This window comes from Kryptolebias marmoratus, linkage group LG1 (genome assembly GCF_001649575.2).
Source record: "Kryptolebias marmoratus isolate JLee-2015 linkage group LG1, ASM164957v2, whole genome shotgun sequence".
Lineage (NCBI taxonomy): Eukaryota > Metazoa > Chordata > Actinopteri > Cyprinodontiformes > Rivulidae > Kryptolebias > Kryptolebias marmoratus.
In genome coordinates, this window is record NC_051430.1 from 22,938,978 (window position 1) to 22,958,171 (window position 19,194).

Consider the following 19,194-nt stretch of genomic DNA (forward strand, 5'->3'; position numbering starts at 1 on the left):
AAGTAAAAGATACATTTTACAAATAAAACAAAATATAAATGTCTGAAAAGAGGAGTGGAGCCCTGAAAGTAGAAGCTGACCTGTGGACTGAAGCTGTCAGATGACGTCCATATTCTCTTCATGTCTCTGATCTTTCTGCAGCAGATGCGTGGGGCAGTTTAGAAGAAAAGAACATCTTGTTGGTGACAGAACTACAGCGGTTACATTTGAATAAAGAAACATTTTCTATTCTAATTTCAAATAAAATATTTCTGGTCAAGCAACAATTAAATATATTTAATTGTATGATTCACCATTTGTTTATAGATCTATAGTTAAAACCAGTCAAACCTCTCCTCTTACACCTTTATGTCTAATTCACAACCAAGATGATGGAAAAAACTTGATAGAAATTAGGCTAAATTGTTTTATTTTGACTTACAGCACAAATGAAATAACGTGAAAGAAACTCAACGCTCTGGTCAAAGCTGACCTATCAGGTTTGTTTAGAAGATGTCAAACTAATCTAGATTGTCCTAAAAAGACATTGATGGACTGGACTTTTGTTTGTGACAGTGTAGTGATGAGTTCACATGCATGTTTGAACAGTGAATGAGAGCTGCACACACACACCGTGTGTGTCTGTAAAACTACATGTGAGAGCGACCCAACGGCGGCTACGAAGAGTTTGATGTGTTGGGGCTCCAGCCCATTTGATAAGCTCGCTCCAGGGTTCTCTTGCAGTCCTGCATCACTGTGCTGAACACAATGTGAGGGTACTGGACCACCAGCCGCTCCACAGTCTCCTCGTTCACCTGGAAAACACAAACACTGTTTCCATTCTGTGACAAACGGGCGATCGGTTTCTCCACAACAACAACTTTACTTAAATTTTATCTGAACGTCTGACCCAAAAAGTCTGTTTTTATACCAGATCTAATTATTCAGTTGTTTACCAGACATTTTTTCCCCCATCGATTGAATGTTCAACTCCATTAGTTCAAATACTAGAACTTGTCATTGATTAGGGTTGTCAAAAAGAAGTGTAAGTCATGATTTACATTTTTTATACATCTTATAATGTTGCCAACAGATTATGGTATGAAATGAGTATCAAATAGCCTTCATGAATAGGAAAATAGAGTATGACAAACACCTGTCTTATTCTTAAAAAATTCGGAGCATTTTCAACACATCTTTTCAAAAAAGTTGTGTACTTCTGTCAGAATGTATTTATTTTATTCAGTAAATGTTAATAATGACTGGAGCTACTGTTACTTTATAAAATTCTACAGTAATTGCATTTTTCTCCACCAGGAAAACAGCTAGTATGTCATAGGTTTTTGTTTGTTTATCCCAGTTGAATTTCATGAAACTTTGCAGAGATAATTGAACATGGGTGTATAAAAACTCCATTATTGTTTCAAATACAGGTTACTTTTTAAAACTATAAAACAGAACACTGGCCATGACACAGGTGATAATTTGCCAAATTTGATCTTTTTTGTTGAGGTAATACCATATAATAATGTCAGTTAATGGCAAATCAGCTTTATTTAAACTCTTTCCAAATTCACTCATTCTATCAAGAAGTAGATATAAACTTCAGTAAGTTCAGAAAACATTTAGTAATATCATTTAAACCTATTTTAAAATGGTTCAACGGTGCAAAGAAAATCATACAAACTGGAAACATGTCAAACTGACACGGAAAAGTAAAACGTTAAGAACAGGAAGACTCTGCAGCTCCTTACAAAATCTGTACAGAACATCATCAGAACCATCCAAGCCAACCATTAGTGATATCAGAGCTCAAAGTAACCTCTAAGACAAGATCCACATCAGCCACAACCTCTTCACAATGGTGTTGTTTAAAACAATGAAAAAAAACTAAGGATCGGCTGCTTTCACATCTGATTTCTTTCATCAGGCTGAATAACTACCAAAAAAAAAATTTTAAAAATGACTGATATTGCCAGCTTTTTACTTTAATAAAACCTTAAACCAACTCATTTTAAAATCAGCATAATGGCCACATCTTCATATTTTTTTTAATGATAATGATAAATATTTAAGTTTATAAAAAGCTATTTTTCCTTATTTTGAGGAAAATCAAACATTATTAAAACTATATGTTGATGGTGTCTGCACTGCCTTGTGACGTCAGAGATTAAACAGAAATATACTGAACTTTTTGGTGCCTTAAAACATAAAAAAAATAAAAAATTCTGGACTAATGTGTGGGATAGACAGTTCCTTAAAAGCATGCGGTGTATGGTCATGCTCATCTGCACACACAGTTGAACTGTGGCGACGGCTTTAGTACCAGAGGACAGCTGAGCTCACCAAGCTAATGAGGCCTTCATGTTCTCAGAGGAGCAGAAAGACAAGCGGCTAATAGCCACTCTGGCACATCTTAGCCAGTCTACCCCTCTGTCAGACCATCTTTGAGAGCCAAGAGCGAGAGGAGAAGCTGACGAAGAGCAGAGGCAGAATAACCCAGGAGACCTCAAGGGCTTAACCGCAACCCACCCAGAACCAGCCCCTGCCCACCAGCCAGCATGACACTTTCCAGGGGAAATGATGTATAAACACTCACACATATGTTGAGGACACAGTCATCTGTTGAAAGAAGTGACAAACTTTTTCACAGTTTTCTCCAAGCTCGTTGCATGACAGCTCTTTAGTTCTGGTGGTTTTTGGAGGGGAAAGTCCTGCACCGTCAGAGTTCCCTGGCCCTTTCTCAGGTTATGACCTGTTTGGCTGTCATTTTTTAATCCCTCAGATTTATTTGTTAAAGAAAAGTACTTCAAGTCATGAGTCAATGCATACCCTTCATAAACAGAGATCAGCAAAACAAAAAGTAAGAGTTAAAGCAGGTGAATGTCACACAAAAAGATTGCAAAGAAAGTCAGCAGTAAGTTCAAATTCAGTTGTCAACACACCTAAAACTTGAAAGACGCCAGTAATTCAGGAGAAAAAAGTAATAAAAACACAAGAATAAAAGTTTCTTACATGAGTCTGTCCTGCCTCTGTTCTTTTTCCAGTTTGTGTTGAAGAGACATACAGAGATTGTCAGAGGGCTATTAAATGTGAAATGACACCCAAACGTCTGGAAGGGTGAATTAAGTCAGCGGGCAAAACTCAAAATGAGAAAATTCCACCAAAAAGATCCGAGCCGTGTTCAGTGATCCATTAGCTGATGCATTAATAAAACAGTGTTTCAGAATATTGCTTAAAAGATTCCACATTATTTTTATAAGATAATGTGAGAATTCCAACCGCTGGGCAGTTTTATAAAACAAATCATCACAGTCCGCCACGCAATGAAAAGATCAAACTCAACAAGTGAAGCGGTTCTGCTGATAATATGAACAAAAAATAAAACCTCGGAGACCTTTTAGATATTTCATCCCAAAGGTTTCTTCACACTAAGCAAGTAAAAAGATGCCGCAATCAAAGAGTGCCTGCAGAATACCAAATCTCTCTGTCCTTTTATTATGGGACTAACTGGCTGGGCCAAAAGTAACCCACAGTGTGTCTTTTTGGGTACATTAGGCACATTTTTCTTCACCTTTTTTTTCCAATTTAAGAGAAAGCATTTTAAGTGGAAATCACCAATTTCTCCTTTGCACAGTTTCAAGTTAATTGAGATTTATGTAGTCTCCATTACTTCCATCTCCCTTTGTAATCCCAGACTGAATCTGTGATGTTAACAGTCTGGTCTCTGGTGGGGACACACCACTTTCTGCAGGACTCTGTGTTTTGTCACCGAGGAAAGTCCTTTATGACTGTTTATGACCCACATTCATGTTGCAGAACGAATGTGGGAACAGTCATCCCTGATATTACTCAGTGAAACACACTCAGGCCTCATTGGCCAGGCCATGATGTTCACTGAGAATTTTCTCCTGCTTTGTGGCAGGTGGCAAATAATATTAAAGTGATTTGTGAACTGAAAATTCTGTGCTTGCTTCTTTTATTTGTTAACTAAAGACACATAGTCAGTGGGGTGAGACACAGTGAAGCATTTGAAATTTACCCAGGGAGAAAACAGTACACAGACATATCAAATAATGCAAAAACAAGCATTTATCAAAATGCGTTTCTAGCTAATGTGCACACAAATAAACAGTATTTAAACAGAAAAAAGCCTAAAAATTGACTGTTTTCAGGTACACCATTGATGCAGTCTCAAGCCTCCTCTTTCAGTTTTATCCAGATGTTTAGCTCCAGTACTGTTTCAAGACACAAATCTATTTTTCTTGCTTTAATTACTTGTGGAGGCCATTTAATGCCTTTAAGTAGAATTTACTGTAATGAGAGAGGAAGAGGTGCAATAAACAAGTCTAGTGAGATCTGAACCAGTGTTAAACCTGAACTTTTTTTTTCTAGACAAACAAAGGGTAAGCATTTATTGCATCCACAAAGGACCAAAAGAGGAAGAGAGATTAACAAAGGCCTCCAAACGTAGCTACTTTAGAGACAATAAGTTTAGTTTGTTTTGACACATGGCTGAGCCTCATTAACAAATAAAATGACAACTCCCCGATTGCCTTCGTAGTGTATTATGCCATATTCCTGAACAGAGAATGAAACATCCCCCCGGCTTGTTAATCAGGACTTAATTACAATTAAAACAGATCTAAAGAATAGACCTGTCAAGCTGATGGGAGGCCATAACATTCATTAATGCTAATTTAGTGCAGCTTCACTTGCTGAGCAAACATTGCACGCACAACAAGGCTTCCAATCAAAACGCTGAATCATATGCTAATTGCTGGTTGTAAGAATGCTGAATGTTTGTGCTGAAAAAAAAACGGCTTTGATGGAAATCACAAAAAAGAGTAACTACTGCAGTAACCTCTGCTCTGCTGTTTTTTTTTCAATATGCTAAAGAAAATGTTTTATTTTGCAGTATAATCATGGAAAACATGAATTAAATCACTCAAATTAAATCTGAGTTTGAGGGCCCCAAGTTTTTATGACAAAACACAATAAAGAAATTTATGATTTGAGGTCTGGCTCATTTATTGGGCATCTTAGTTTGACAAACAGAAAACCTGCTTATTTTTAAAATAAAAAAGTAAACTATTCTTTTATGTGTTTTGAATGAGATTGTAATTAAAAATATGCTTGGTTCTTATTATGTCTTAAAATTAGGTAAATACCTTAAATGAACAATAAAACAAAACAGTTTAAAGTATTTAGTTATCAAAAGTGAAGAGTGCAAAAAACGGTAGAAATCAGGACTCAATAGCAATGATTCAATATTAAATAACATTGAATAAATTTCTATATTTATGTCAGTCAGTCACATTGCTATGAATACATTTTGGTCTACTTTTCTATACAATCTGGCTTCACTTCACTGAGGTTTGAGGGCATTTCTAAATGCACGACTCTAAGATCACTCCACAGAGGTTCAGCTGGGTTAAAGTCTGAATTTAAACTGGACCATCTTCACTCTTTCCTTTTTCAGCCATAATGTTGCAGATTTGTTGCTGTGTTTAGGATTATTGTAGTGTTGCATCAAACTATTTCTCCAAATCCTCAGGCGTCTCATTTGATTCTAAAACACTTCTGTAACCAGAGGAGCTCACAAGCGACTAAAATGGTTGCAAGGCGCCCGAGTCCTGTGGCAACAAAACAAGGCCAAATCATTAACCTCTAACCACTGTTCTTGTAAGCAACTATGAGGCGTTTGTTCTGAAATGCTGCTTTGGGGTTTTACCAAATAAAATCCTGCACATAATAGCCAAACATCTCTTCTGTAATCTCATGTGTCCAAAAGAACTTATTCCAAATGTCTTAAGGTTGGTTCAGATGCAACTCAGCAAGCTTAAATAATGCTAGCACTTTATTTTTAGAAGAATGGTCTTTCTCTTAGCAACCCTTGCCAAACAGGCCATTTCTGTTCATTTTTTCCCTTAATTGTACTGAAATTAAATTTAACATTGTGTTAAGTAAGGCCAGCTGAGTATAAAATGAAGCTAATTTGTTCCCAGTCTATCAGGGTTTGAACTCAGTAAGAACCTGCGAGGGCATCCAGTACAGAGTGGACTGACAACAGTCTGTAAAGTTTTCCATTTGTGAGTACTCTCTCTCTCATTGTAGGCTGATGGACTCCAAATTGTTTGGAAATGTCCTTACAACCATTTCCCAAATTGATGGGTAGCCTCTAAAAGATTGCTGCTGATATCTTTCCTCTTTGACATTATGTTTAAAAACCTAAATGCTCCAGACCAGCAACCTGCCAAAACTCCTGCTTTTAAAGAGGTGCTCAGACCTGCTGATAATTACTGAATTGACTACATTTTATGGGCAACACCTGGTTACTACTAATCCCCTTAAATACTAAGGATGCAGAAAAGTGTAGCTGTTTACAAATAAAGTTGTTTTTTTAACATTATAACATCTATTACCTGTCTTCTGCTGCACTAACCTGACTGTGAAAAGTACTGTAAAATGTTTCATGCCTACAAAACAAAAACCTTCTGTGTAGAAAACTCTTTTTTATTAAAAGTTCCTAGAGTTCATGGCTCCAGTCTTCATCTTTTCAGCTTGAACAATGTTACATACCCTTTACAAGACACTGAGGTATACTGAATGATATGTGATGACATCACCACACCTGCTTGGCATTTATGGCTTGAAGCGGATGTTAAATACGAAGGTCAGGAAAGCCAAGCGTTTTCTAAAAAGGTGTGTTTTCACTACTTCACTACTGAATTCTTCAATGTTTTCCAAGAATGAAATTTTGTTACTGAACAAAATGTTTCTATATAACATTTTGTTGCTAGGCAACATATGCCTAATAATACCATTGGGACATAATAGGATGCAATGAGTTGAATGGTGCTTTAAAAATGTGGCACCTGGAAGATTTCTTTTTCCTTTTTGCCCCATTCAATTCTGAACCAGTGTTCTGGTGCCAATTCTGTCAGTAGGAGCGCCATATGATCGAGCAGATCACTGCACACTGATGATTCTAATCTTTGAGAAGCATCTGGGAGAACAGCCACAGCTATCTGGACCGAAGCCTATACTTATGATATTTTCCCCCCATTTTAACTTCAAAGATGCTGCCCTCTAGATCTAAGTGCGGTGTAATTCATCCTGACGGGTAATGTACTGTTGTCAGAGTCTACAACAGGGTAAGATAGGAGTGAGGGCAAAACAGAAAGACGTATGTCTGATATTTTATTTAGCAAAACCACATTTTATATGAGCAAGTTGTACAGCAAATGAGAACAGTGTATATGATTGTGTGTGAGAGTGCATTGACAACTCTTACTTTTACATAAGACATCTGAACATAAGCAACGGCAAATTCTCAAGCTGACCTTCGATTCCTCTTGAAGTGCTCTTATGTGCTCTATACTAATCCACTGATGCATTTGCACTCCATCTCCATGTAAAATATGCATTTATCACAAACACTAGGCCTTCTCTCTCTAGGCAGGACAATAAAACAAGTCGTAAAGATGAGTCATGCAGCATCAGCTCACATTCTCAGCAAGAAAAACAGAAGAAAGCGGTTGTAAATTGATAATCAGCTATACAAATATAGAGATGGATACCAAATTAGACTGTCATGTTGATGAAACATCCTCCGAGTACACCTAGCAATAAGGCAATGGAAGCACAAGAAATAGCAAAGGAGTTTAAGAAATAAAAGGCAAAAAAGTACATTTCCTACTTGAAAATCCACCGAGTGTTGTATTGTTTGTAGCACCTTTTTCTCCCGTAAAACAGCCAAATGTCTTTTCATTTCCTCTGTGTTTTCATTATATTCAGCACAAGTCTGCACAATGATATTTCTTTTCCTTCTTTTCCTTTGCCATGTGGCAGCCATAGCTAGTCCCTAACCCATAAAGAGAGACAAATGCATTCCCTCTCTGTCTATTCTCATGTAAACAGTGTATCAGTCAACCAGTAAATACATTTGGAGTAAATGTTTAAAAAGCCTGTTTAGGTACCACAAGAATGTAGTGCATCAGGTCTTAGTAAAACACAGCTTAAGCATGTCTGGATTTAAACAGGTCAGATTTATAACCTGCTTTAAACCGCTCTGGGGAAAAGCCCCCGTTGTAAAGTTTAGAAAAGAGTAGCTGCAAAACTGAGAGACGGTTTTCCTTTTCTGATGAGAACGGACAGAAAGAGGAGAGGAATGGATGGAAGAGAAAGAAAATAAAGAAGGAGATTTAAGGAGTACAGAGGCACAAAAGAGGTCCCCTCAACTTTATCTGAAGGATTCAAGATTTCTAAATGAACGATTGATGCTTTGGCTTGGAAGCTTAAGGAATAGACTGCTTTTCACCGCAGAAAGCCAGAGCTTAGTCACTTTGATTAGGCTCAGAAAGGAAAGTCTCAGAAAGCAAAGCAAGCCTAACAGAAATCCACAGTGCACGGCTCCGAACGTGCTTTTAAAAACCAGATCAGGCACTGCTTGCGACATCTAAGGTCTGGTCCTTCTCATCCCTGCACAATATCAGACAGCAGCAGAACCGAAAAGCAGAGTGTCACTGCATACATTCACACTTGATGCACATATAAAGAGGAATGGGGACTCTACTGAACAGGGTCAGTAAAAGAGGTTCTGGAGGCCAGGTTTGTAAACCCCACACTCCATCACGCGTGACAAAGGTAACAAGAGGAATGTGAACAAGGCTCAGCCGAATTTGTCCTTCTACACCGGCTTTCTTATCTCTGTAGTGTGGAGAAAAACATACCATAATTCAAGAGGTTTTCCACAATTTATTTGTCTCAAGGAAAGAAAAAGGGAAAATGGTGAAATCAATTAAGAAAAGAAACAAACAATGTTGATTAAAGCAAAAAGTGGGGACATAACAGAGTTTTATTTGATGTGAGGAAGCAGTCATGTAAATGTTAGTTCATTTATTTTAGTTATTAGGTGTTTTTAAAATACAGACTAATATAATGCTGATTTTCTATTTGCTTGTAGCTGACATCTATATTAAGTGCAGTTTTTGATGACTGCAAACAATAAGATTAAAAATTTCAAATATCCAACTCCTGGTTTTAAAAAATGAAACAGTGCTGTCATGTAGACAGGCTGACCATTTTGTTTCTTGATTTTAAGTTTTTTTCTTTATGTTGCCATGAAAATTTGGACATTCGTGTATACGACATTCGTGTCAGTGATACCACTTAACAGGAGTTTTTACTTATTTATACATATATGAACTGTTAATTATCTATAAAGTTAATTAGAGCACTGTATAGCTTGGTGAAATTTGCTGGGAACACATGTACACAGGAAGGAAAACCCCCCAAAAAATGTAGTTTTCAGGATAAGAATCCAAATATTTTTGTTATATTATAATATTTCTGTCAAAATATTTTAAATGCAGTATGTCTGTTTTGATAAAGTTTCAAAATTTAAAGCATTGTCAACAACACAGACTTTGAGGCAATAAAAAGGATGGACTATGAAGGGATTTGAAGTGATTCAATAAATTTCCATAATTGGTGCATTTAGACGTGCCTCCATCTTTTGACTTATGCTGGCTGAATTCAAGCAAGTTTTCTGTTTGTAGGTTGAAGATTTGTATTAATTAAGACATCAAATTGTAATTTACAGAAAAAAATGATTACTTTTTAAAATATATATATATATATATTTAAAAAATGAGAATAAAAAAAGGGAGAAGCACAGGATTAAAAATATGAAAATAAAAAAAGCATAGTAGCAAAATGACAAAAGTAAATACAGTAAAAAGGAACCGTTTTTAATAGGTGGATAAAACTGTAATCATAGTGAGTAGAGCACTTCTTACGGAAACAGTTGCTCAGTTTTACTCGTTCACTTTGACCATACGGAGGTGGAAAAGTCACTTCGGCAACACACTTTCAAAAAGCGTGGTATCCTTGCAGAATTAAAGGAATGACAGCCTCAGTGTCTAATGTATAATGTTTTAGAGTACTAACTCTCCTACACACACAAACACTGATTCATCTTTACAAATTCCTCCACTGATGCCTCAGAAGCATCGCTTTATTGTAACCTTGAACAGGTTGTGCTCTGACATGAGGGATTAGTGTGTGGGGGGGTCAAATATTATTTTCACTGGAAACATGGTATTTACTGTTGACCTGACCGAAAATTTATTTTACTTACAATTCTGACTTAATCTTTAAATGGCAAGAATCACAAGGTTGTAATGTGAGAACATACAAACATAAACACACACACACACACACCTTTCCTGAATAAATTCCAGCACGGCTCACCCTGAAGTCAAACAAAAGCAGAATTCCTCGACGATAATCGCAACAGAGGCATGAAGTTTAATTATACCTCATGTGACTCCCTCACTCCTCTGAATAAATAAATAAGGAGAGCTCTGTCCTCTCAAAGAACACATTCATCGTGACTGTTTGAGTAAAATGTGACCTGGTCAGAGTCACAAACACAGCAGTGAGCAGCACTTTGTGATCTCATGGATGCAACTGCCTGCAGCGATTATCATGAATTATGACTTGATTCGGAATAATGAAATGAAAGCATTGCAATTACGGTCAAGTTGTTCTCACTTAAAAAAAAATAAAATAAATCAACAAAAGAAGAAAACATTGTGGACACTAATTTGAGTATTTTGTTCTATTCAACAACAGAACAATTAGAAATTCTGACAGTGTGACATGCTTAAAGCTTTTATATTAATTAGCTACTCAGACCAAAAAACCTTCACAAGCTCATCAGAGCAAACCATATGAGGATTGGCAAGTTTGAACATCCTGGCCCGAACGTCTGCCCATAACTCTGTAAGACTGTCCTGATCTCAAATGTGGTGAGTAAACAGCACTGGACTTTGGGGAGAAAAAAAAAACAAGACAAGACAAGGGGGCACTTAAAAGAACTAATTGAATGAACATGATGTGAGGAGCATCCAAAATTCAAACAACCTTGGCTGTCCTTACATAAAGGAGGCAAAAGGATGGGGAAACAAAGACAACAAAAATCAGGAAGTGTAGAAGTGTAGAAATGAAGAGAGGACAAGGTGAGCCAGGTGAGGTCAGGTTTACATGACTGCTTCTGGTGGGTTTTTTGTTGAAGGGCAATTCAGAGATTCCCTTCAGATACTCAGTGAACTCTGTCAGTGTCTTACTTTATCTCACCCTCTCCTTTACTGTCCCTCGCTCCTGCCCTTTAGAAAGAGATGAAGGGATGATCAGGAGGCGGCTTCAGTTAAGACCCCCAATCAATACAACTCTTCTTTGTGGGATGAGGCTCCAAGATTACATTGAAAATCACAAATGGCAAATGACTCTTTCAAACTACTTTCATGACTTTGAACATTCAAGTCTGACCAAAGTCTCAGGTAAAAAAAAAACAGAAACAAAATTGGCTCCCTTTCTTACATTTGATGCTGTGCATGGAGTAGCTTTCTCCTAATTCCCCTTCACATCACAAGCCTTGAAAGTGAGGTTACCTGCTGTTACCAATAAAAACACTTGTCAAAGAAAGTTTCGCCGAACTCCAAAACTCTCGTTTCCTAAACGAGAGTTAAAAAGCCTCCTAACTCTTCACCATACTTCATAATTATTTTCCTCACTCCAAACCTCCAGCCCCCGAACAATTAGGTCCTTGTTTATGTCTGCAAATTGCTGTGGCGTGCCTATCTGTGTACAGTCCCTGGCAGCTGGATGCACCAGTGGAACGGCCATATTGATTGGGATGTCTGCTCTTTTAACAAGGTCTGTCTGAATGTTCTATCCAGGGATCCAGCAGTGCTCATTCCTGTTCCCTAAACGCCACTCCACCTCATTTCAGGTAATGGGAACCCACTTCAAAACTGCTTACACAAAACCCTTTTTGGGAGGCAATCTGTAAAACGAGTATGCAGCACTAACTCTATTGTTTCACGTAATCTAATTCTACTGTTGTATCTCCATGGTTTCTGACATTTGTTAAGTATTTTTTCATATTTTTCTTCCCTATAAGCAAACCTTTGTTTTTCTTTCCATTCTCCTTCCTAATCTCATCATTCCTTTGGTATTTTTTACTTTCTCCACCAGCTGTCCCTGAAGAGGCCAGTAGCAGTTGGTGTCATTATTTTCCTAGTCCAGCTTCATGCTGAGTGTGTGAGTTTGCCTCTCTGTTTCACAACCTGGACTGCCCATTTGTTTTCACTCTAATGAAGTAGTGGAAAAGCAGTGGGGGAAAACAGAGAGAGAATGATAGGTGAAAGAGAAGAAGGGGGAAAAAATAATGGGGCAAATAAAAAAGCATGAGGGGAAAGAGAGAAAGGAAACAGAGGTGAAGAAGAGGAGAGAGAGGGAAAAAAAAGAGGTGCATTTCAACAAGCTGTGAAAACGTTTAAAGAAAACATTCCACTGAGGCTGAAGAAGATCGAAATCCCCTAAGTGATATATCAACAGAGAATGAAGGCTCTAAATGTTCACAGAGTGGCCAGGAGGGCCTATTATAGAAAACAGCATCTTAACAAATACAGTACAGGAGACGTATGAAAACAGTGTCTCGATAAGGAGTGTAATAAGTCACAGTAAAGTGCTAAGCAGAAGGGTATGTCCCCCACAAATCAGCGAAGCTTACTACTGCATGTCTGCCCCTTTGTTAGGAAACTTGTTATGGTTAGCCAGTGTTATTGTGCGTGCTTTTGAAGTGTTTGGCAAACTAACGTGTATTTGTCTGCCTAGGTCAAAAAACATGTTATTACAGCATCACTGTAATTTCTAAAATGGCTAAACCATGATACAAGAACACTATATTCCACTGACAAACCACACCCTAGATTAAAAGAGACATATTATGTCATTTTTAATATAAGTCTTGTTACAAATGTTTGTGACATGCTGAGGTCAGAATATCTCTTAGCCTATTAGCTTATGCTCTGACACTCCCATTGAGCAGCATTCTGCAGAGCAGGGTGGAACGAGAGGCTCCTGGTGGGCGAGTAGTTCCTCCACTTCACTCTCTCTTTTATAAAAGAGACACTCTGCACTAACATGGCTGAACAGACCTCCGCTGTCGGTGACACAGCAGCACAACCGTGTCAGTCTGAACCAGAGTCAAGAACAAGAAAGAGCTCCCTAAGAACACGACGATGATGAAAAGTTTAACTAGGTTTTGGTGAACAACAAGCCCTAAATGTGACTCATTAAGTTAGTGGCAGATGTTCCGTTTCATTGCTGTAAGGTTTACTAGATTACATTGTTACTTTAGAAGGTACCACTTTACAGTAAGATTACCCTTATAAATAATTTATAGATGTTTTATAATTGGCTTATAATTGGTTTTTAGCTATTTTTAAATCTTTTATAAACATAGCTTTATCCTTTTGGGGCATTTGTACAAATCTTTTACCTTGTTTAAAATATATTCATTATTTTTCATCTGAAGTTTCAGAGAGCTGGAACTGAACCATCTTTTAGGGCTCCTTTTTGGCGTCTTCTAGCATTGAATCAGACCAAGTTGGGAAAAAAAGCCTCTTTACACAAAATATCTTTTCACTGCTTGCTGGAGCATTCCTCCTGAGATAATGTCTGTTCATCAGCTCTGATATCCACTGAAGCTGGGAATGTGATGTAAAGATGCATACAGTGCAGCTAAAAACAGAGCATTTTCCGTGTGAAGCTTGCTTCATCTTTATATCACAATGAATGAAAGAAAATATTCAGAGGGGACCTCAGAGGGTAACAAAGTCAAGCAGTGGGTGGAGATAAAGTTGGGTAATGTATTTTTCCACTGCAAATCAGAACAGAATGGCACTTTCAAACCATGGCGAGCCCAAACAAAATGCCAGGGTTCTTTTTTCCCCTCAGACTTTTGAGGTGGTCATAATTTTAGACACCCAAATACATGATCCAAACCACAGACAGATTTTTTAAAAATATAATATGCCCCCTTTAATGCATGACGTTCTGCCATGATTGTGGAAGTGTAGAAAGATGGATTCCTCTCACAGAGAAGACCTAACATTTAACAGCAGCCAGGCTTTACTGAGGAACGCTCTGACATACTGTACGCAGCAAAAATGATCCGTTTCTCAGGAGAGAAGACACTTTTTCCTCAACTTTGAATACTTCAAAAGACTGGCACAGTTGTAGCTTAAATAAGACTGCATGAATTGATTTGATTATTTTTGGGGAGCGCCTGGATCAATCACATTCTTTCCCCTTGTCAGAATGGGGTCGTTTTGTCCCGGAGGGCAGAGGGATGTAATCATTTGAGGCAGGCGGGGCACGCCATTTGCCTAGGCCTGAGGGTTCCTATTTCAATACTCCATTATGAGCTGTGTTAACAGCAAATAACATAAATTCCTCACAGAGAACACACTGTTACACACAAACACAATGCATTGGAGTGTGTATAAAATAAACTGAGATACAAAGAAACTCCTTCAGACACACATTAGGGATTGAGAGGGGGGAAAAATAGTTGGGACACATGCAGACGTTCCTTTTTAATAAGATTGTGTAGTGTTCATTCCCTGAAAATATATTCCAAAAAAGAAAACTGTCTAATAGTAACATGGATTTCCTTCACATATATGTCAAGACAGGACTGTGCAGGAAAAAACGTATGCGTATCAATCCAAGCAGCAGTGGACACAACATTTAGGCTGCCTGGCTTTAAACTGTGTACAGTACAGAAGCATGTTTACATAAACTGTGACGAAGGAAATGGATCCTTCACACTGCTCCACATGAGCAGAGCCAGATGGATCCTGTTAACAGTTCTTAAATGAATTCTACACTTTCCGAGCCCTGTGACATTCTGGGAGGAGGTTACATTAAAATTCCCCGCGTTTTTGACAATTCTAAACAAATTTACACGGACCGGGCGGACTGCCGCGGCACACAGCTAACCGGTTTGTCCGCACCATGTGTCAAGGTTATCACAAGACTGTTTGTCTGAGACATACACTCTTGAAACTGAACTCCATCTGATTGTGGGCAGCTTTGTGTGGGGATATGGAAGGACAGAGTGAGAAAAAGAGACCAAAACCATATTTATTTAAAAAAAAAAGTCAAATGTAGATTGCAAAAAAAGACATGGACATCTGTAGTAAAGCTTGTATCAACTACAGCTATCAGGCCTTCGGGAGGATGTCAGTTTATCACATCCAATGTTTTTTCCCCAACTTTTTTCAGCTATTTGTCCTAAAGTCCTGCGAAATCCATGTCCTCAACAAAAACTAAGCAAAGTCCTTGTAAGGGAAATCTTACCTTGGATATTTGTCCACAACACTGTCAACACAGCTCTAACGAGGAATAACTACAAGCTCAAGCTGACATTCTGTACAAGCGTACATAACAGTTTATTTTTGCAATGCAAACATTCATGGCAGGTATGCAGAGGTAAATGACTTCAGAATAGAGCCATTGCATTGACCTTTGAGCATCAGCACGTTGGCTTACACAGGAGTTAGCAGATGTGTAAATATTGAGATGATTCCTCAAGTGCATAAATCCCTGTGCTCATGTTTAGATGAGTTAGTTAAGGACCAGGCTAAGAGTCCTGAACAAACTAACATCTATCAAACAAAAAAAGGACTTGAAATACCTTTCAAACCTCTCAGATAGTACATTCTTTAGAAAAAGTTTTTTTTTCCTTGAAATTCTCTCAGCAGTGTATAGCACGAGGTTTTAGTTACAACTTATGAGCAAACAGGGCATATGTAGTTTACAGGTGGTGACCTTGTGTTCTGCTCTGCAACCTTTTTTTATATTTCTGCTAAAACATCACCAGATTTCCATAAGGCCTTAAATCAGATCAGCTGAATCTCATCAAACTCATTAGACTAAAATTGTGTTTATCTATGAAGGAAAATAATCCAATTTTACATATTGGTTTATTTAGCCTTGAACAAATGAGCTTTCTGAGAACCTCTGGGGAAAAATAAGTTGAGATTCAAACTAATCCACAGGTAAATGAACAATACAAATGCAGAAGTGGCTGACTAATGCTTAGGGTAGTGGATATGCCAAAGTTTCCCACTGAGGGCTATTAAACACCAATTTAGGGGTCATGAGATTATCTTCAGAATCAAATTAAATTTTAAAACAAATGCTAATAGCACATTTTGACATACTGTTATGAGAAATACTAACAGTTATGAATTGATTAAAGCAATACAGTGTTAAGACCATTTGTATTATTCTTCCCTTGCTTGATTGGCTTATTACTGACTTTAATTATACTTCAACCAGAGGCATTTACGGTCGCAAGTCTCTGCCTCTATTAATTTGTGGGTCAGAAGCTGAAACGTTTGGGAACAATTGGTTCAGGTTTACAAAAGAACCTAATACCAACCTAAAGAACTCTCTTATATTTGCTAATATTAACCTTTGGAGTCCATCATCAGGAGCAACAAAACCATTTTCGTTATGTGCTGTAGAGATGCTCAGGAAGTGTCTCAACTCTACAAAAAGCTAATTCTGCCCGTCTGAAAGTTTAAAGGCAACATGACAGAACAAGAAGGCTGTTGGAAAATTGTTTCACAGAAAAAAAAATATCACAATAGAACTTGCATTTAAATGAGAGGGAAACCCTGGTTTTCATTATAACACCTGATGAGCAAAATACGGTGGGTTGGTCTTTTTTGTTTGTCTTGTTTAATTGGTTTCTCTTTACCTACTTTTAGGACTTCTCAGCTGATGTTGCCTGTCATATTCATGCAGAAATCCTGACTTCACAAACTAGTTATTTGTCACATTGTGTATATTGAGCAAAGAGAAACTAAATAAAACAAGTCACAAGGAAGAAAAAAATCCATTGGATTTGTCAACAAAGATGACACCCTGTGGCTGAGATAAATTTAAATTAAAGTAATTCGCACAAGACTTTCATTACGTTCCAACCTTGTGGGACTGTGAACTATCCCCCAGCTTTTGCCAGAACTGCATTAAGTGAAGAGATTAGATTAGTTTGCCCTGAAGAAGAATTGGACATGCCTTCAGATTTTAACTGCAGTGATACACAAACAGAGCTTGCTACAACACAGCCACAGGCTGAAATTTTAACCAAAAAGTAGGAAAAAAAAACATAACAAATAAATACAAACCATAGTTTTGTATGTGCTAAGCCAAATTACAAAATATTTCAAAATTTATACAATTTATTTTACAGATATGTGATTTTCTTCTAGCTGAGAAGGTTCAATTGAACCAGAAGCACTAATTACTGTTTTAATGTTTTTAAAAATGCAGCTGGCAAAATATTAGTTTGCTAGATTTTATTTTAGAATTTAGAAGCGTACCGACATTTACTCATCTGAACATTTCATTTTATTACATTTTAAATACAGATAGACTAAAATTAATAAATAAAAATTTGAAGTTGGGAAGCAGGTTAAGTCTGTGCTTTTACAGCAAAGAAAGGCACAAGCTTATGATTTTTTTTTTTCTGAACTTAATCTGTAAATTACAGAGATTAATTATTTTATATTCTTGTTTGTTTGTTTTGTTTTCTTTTTTAAAGCTATCTCTATCAAAGTCAGAATGCTCTGCTGCTAAATAAAAACTCAGTTTCATTATGTCATACCTATAATTTTCACAATTTCTTTTACTACTTTTCCTAAATCAACTTCACGTCCTGTAATAGTGGTGACTTTGTTATTTTGCTGGAGAATATTCCTTATTTTGAACTTATTCAACTTTGTCGTCCCGAACTACTTCAAAGCAAAGGGATCATATTTAATAGTTTCATCTTCTAATAATTGCTGTTTCATCCTAAAAGAAACATAAGGTCATAAATTCAAATTGATATTTCTGTAAAGATGTGGGTCATTCCAGTTTTTATTAGCTTGACTGTAGCAATCGATTGTTGGGTCAAACAGTCAGTGTGGTGGCGGTAAACTAAATGAAAATGGAGTCTAAGTGATCACCTGCTGTGTAATGCAGTTACACTTTACTACTTACAGATAAATATGATAGATACACATTTATGTCTGCTGTAATGTGAATTGAGTACACTGCTTCATCCCTGAGACCTTACAAATGGGGGTCACTGTTGAATCCTCGTATATTTTAATTTTATTACAGTCCAAATAGATAAATATGATGCACTGATGTTCTTGTCACACTTAAGCATCTGAGACTATTCATTTTTTATCAGTGAAATCCATAGGGTCAACCTCGAGGCCACGACTCGCAGATATCACTGATTTTATAATGAAGGAATAAAAATGATGAGTTTCCAGGCTGTTGAATGGCCCGGAGAATAAAGGGAAGTTTCTTTTCATCATTTTTATCCCTGGATGGCTTCTCCTAGCACTGTATAAAAGCACAACAGGGGGGTTTAGGTTTAATAATCTCAAAGCTAAATGCAAACATTTTTTTTCTAAACCTAAAAAAATAAAGTTTGTCTGGAAATTGTACACTTTCCTACAACAGGCTGACAAATATCTGTACGGACTAAAGGGTCTCAGTCAAACCAGGTGCTCTCTTTGTTTTCTTCTCCGCTCTCGTCCCACTCATGTCATGATACCACATTAAGTGGATGCATCTCTGCGCGGCAAAAGCTCCAGTGAACAAACTGGAGAGGTGGGTGGAGTTGTTGCCATGGTAACACAACTACATCGTGTTAGCGATTGGACAGGTAGGCCAATTGAGAGTACATGGGACATTTTAAAGAGACCCTCACACCCACAAGCATGTCAAAGTCAGCCTGAGAGGAGCTAATTATGTAACTTTGCTTCTGTTACCCAACCAGCTGACTTGAACATGTAGCTTAGGAGGCAAGATTTGTAGTTTCAGGAAGCAATTCCTAAAGTATCTGGTAAGTATTTTGACCTACTGTAAAATGGGTATACAAGGGTATCCAGAACTGCTTTAGCAAATTATTGGCCTAGAGGTCATTTTGCATGAAGACAATTCAGTTTTTTTCATTTATTATTTCATTGATTTATTTTCCACATTGATTGCAACATGTTTAGGGTTGTAAAAGGAGCTGGATTTTATCCCAGATGTCACAGGGTGAGAGGCAGGTTACCAGTATATCACATGGCCAATTTCAGAAATGAATATGACACAAACAATCAGGCCTCAGACCAAGATTTAAACTAAGAGCTTTCTTGCTGCAGTGCATCCTGCTAACATCATAGTAGCTACATATTTCTATATTTCTTCTAAACAAAAGTCTCCTACTATTGGCTCAATTCTTTTTAAAATGAACACAACCATGCTATTAAACTTGTGAGCAGTTATGCATGCAATTACATT

The 19,194-nt window shown here is 37.3% G+C and overlaps 1 protein-coding gene across 1 annotated transcript in view; it reads right to left on the bottom strand.

Moving 5' to 3' along the window:
- Positions 1-392: 392 nt before the first annotated feature.
- fbxl17 (F-box and leucine-rich repeat protein 17) overlaps positions 393-19,194 on the bottom strand; it is a 197,042-nt gene continuing 178,240 nt past the window's right edge. Inside the window, exon 11 of the mRNA XM_017412466.3 lies at positions 393-794. Within this exon, the coding sequence (XP_017267955.1) occupies positions 657-794 (138 nt within the window). The 3' untranslated portion in view covers positions 393-656. The remainder of the gene's footprint in view (positions 795-19,194) is intronic.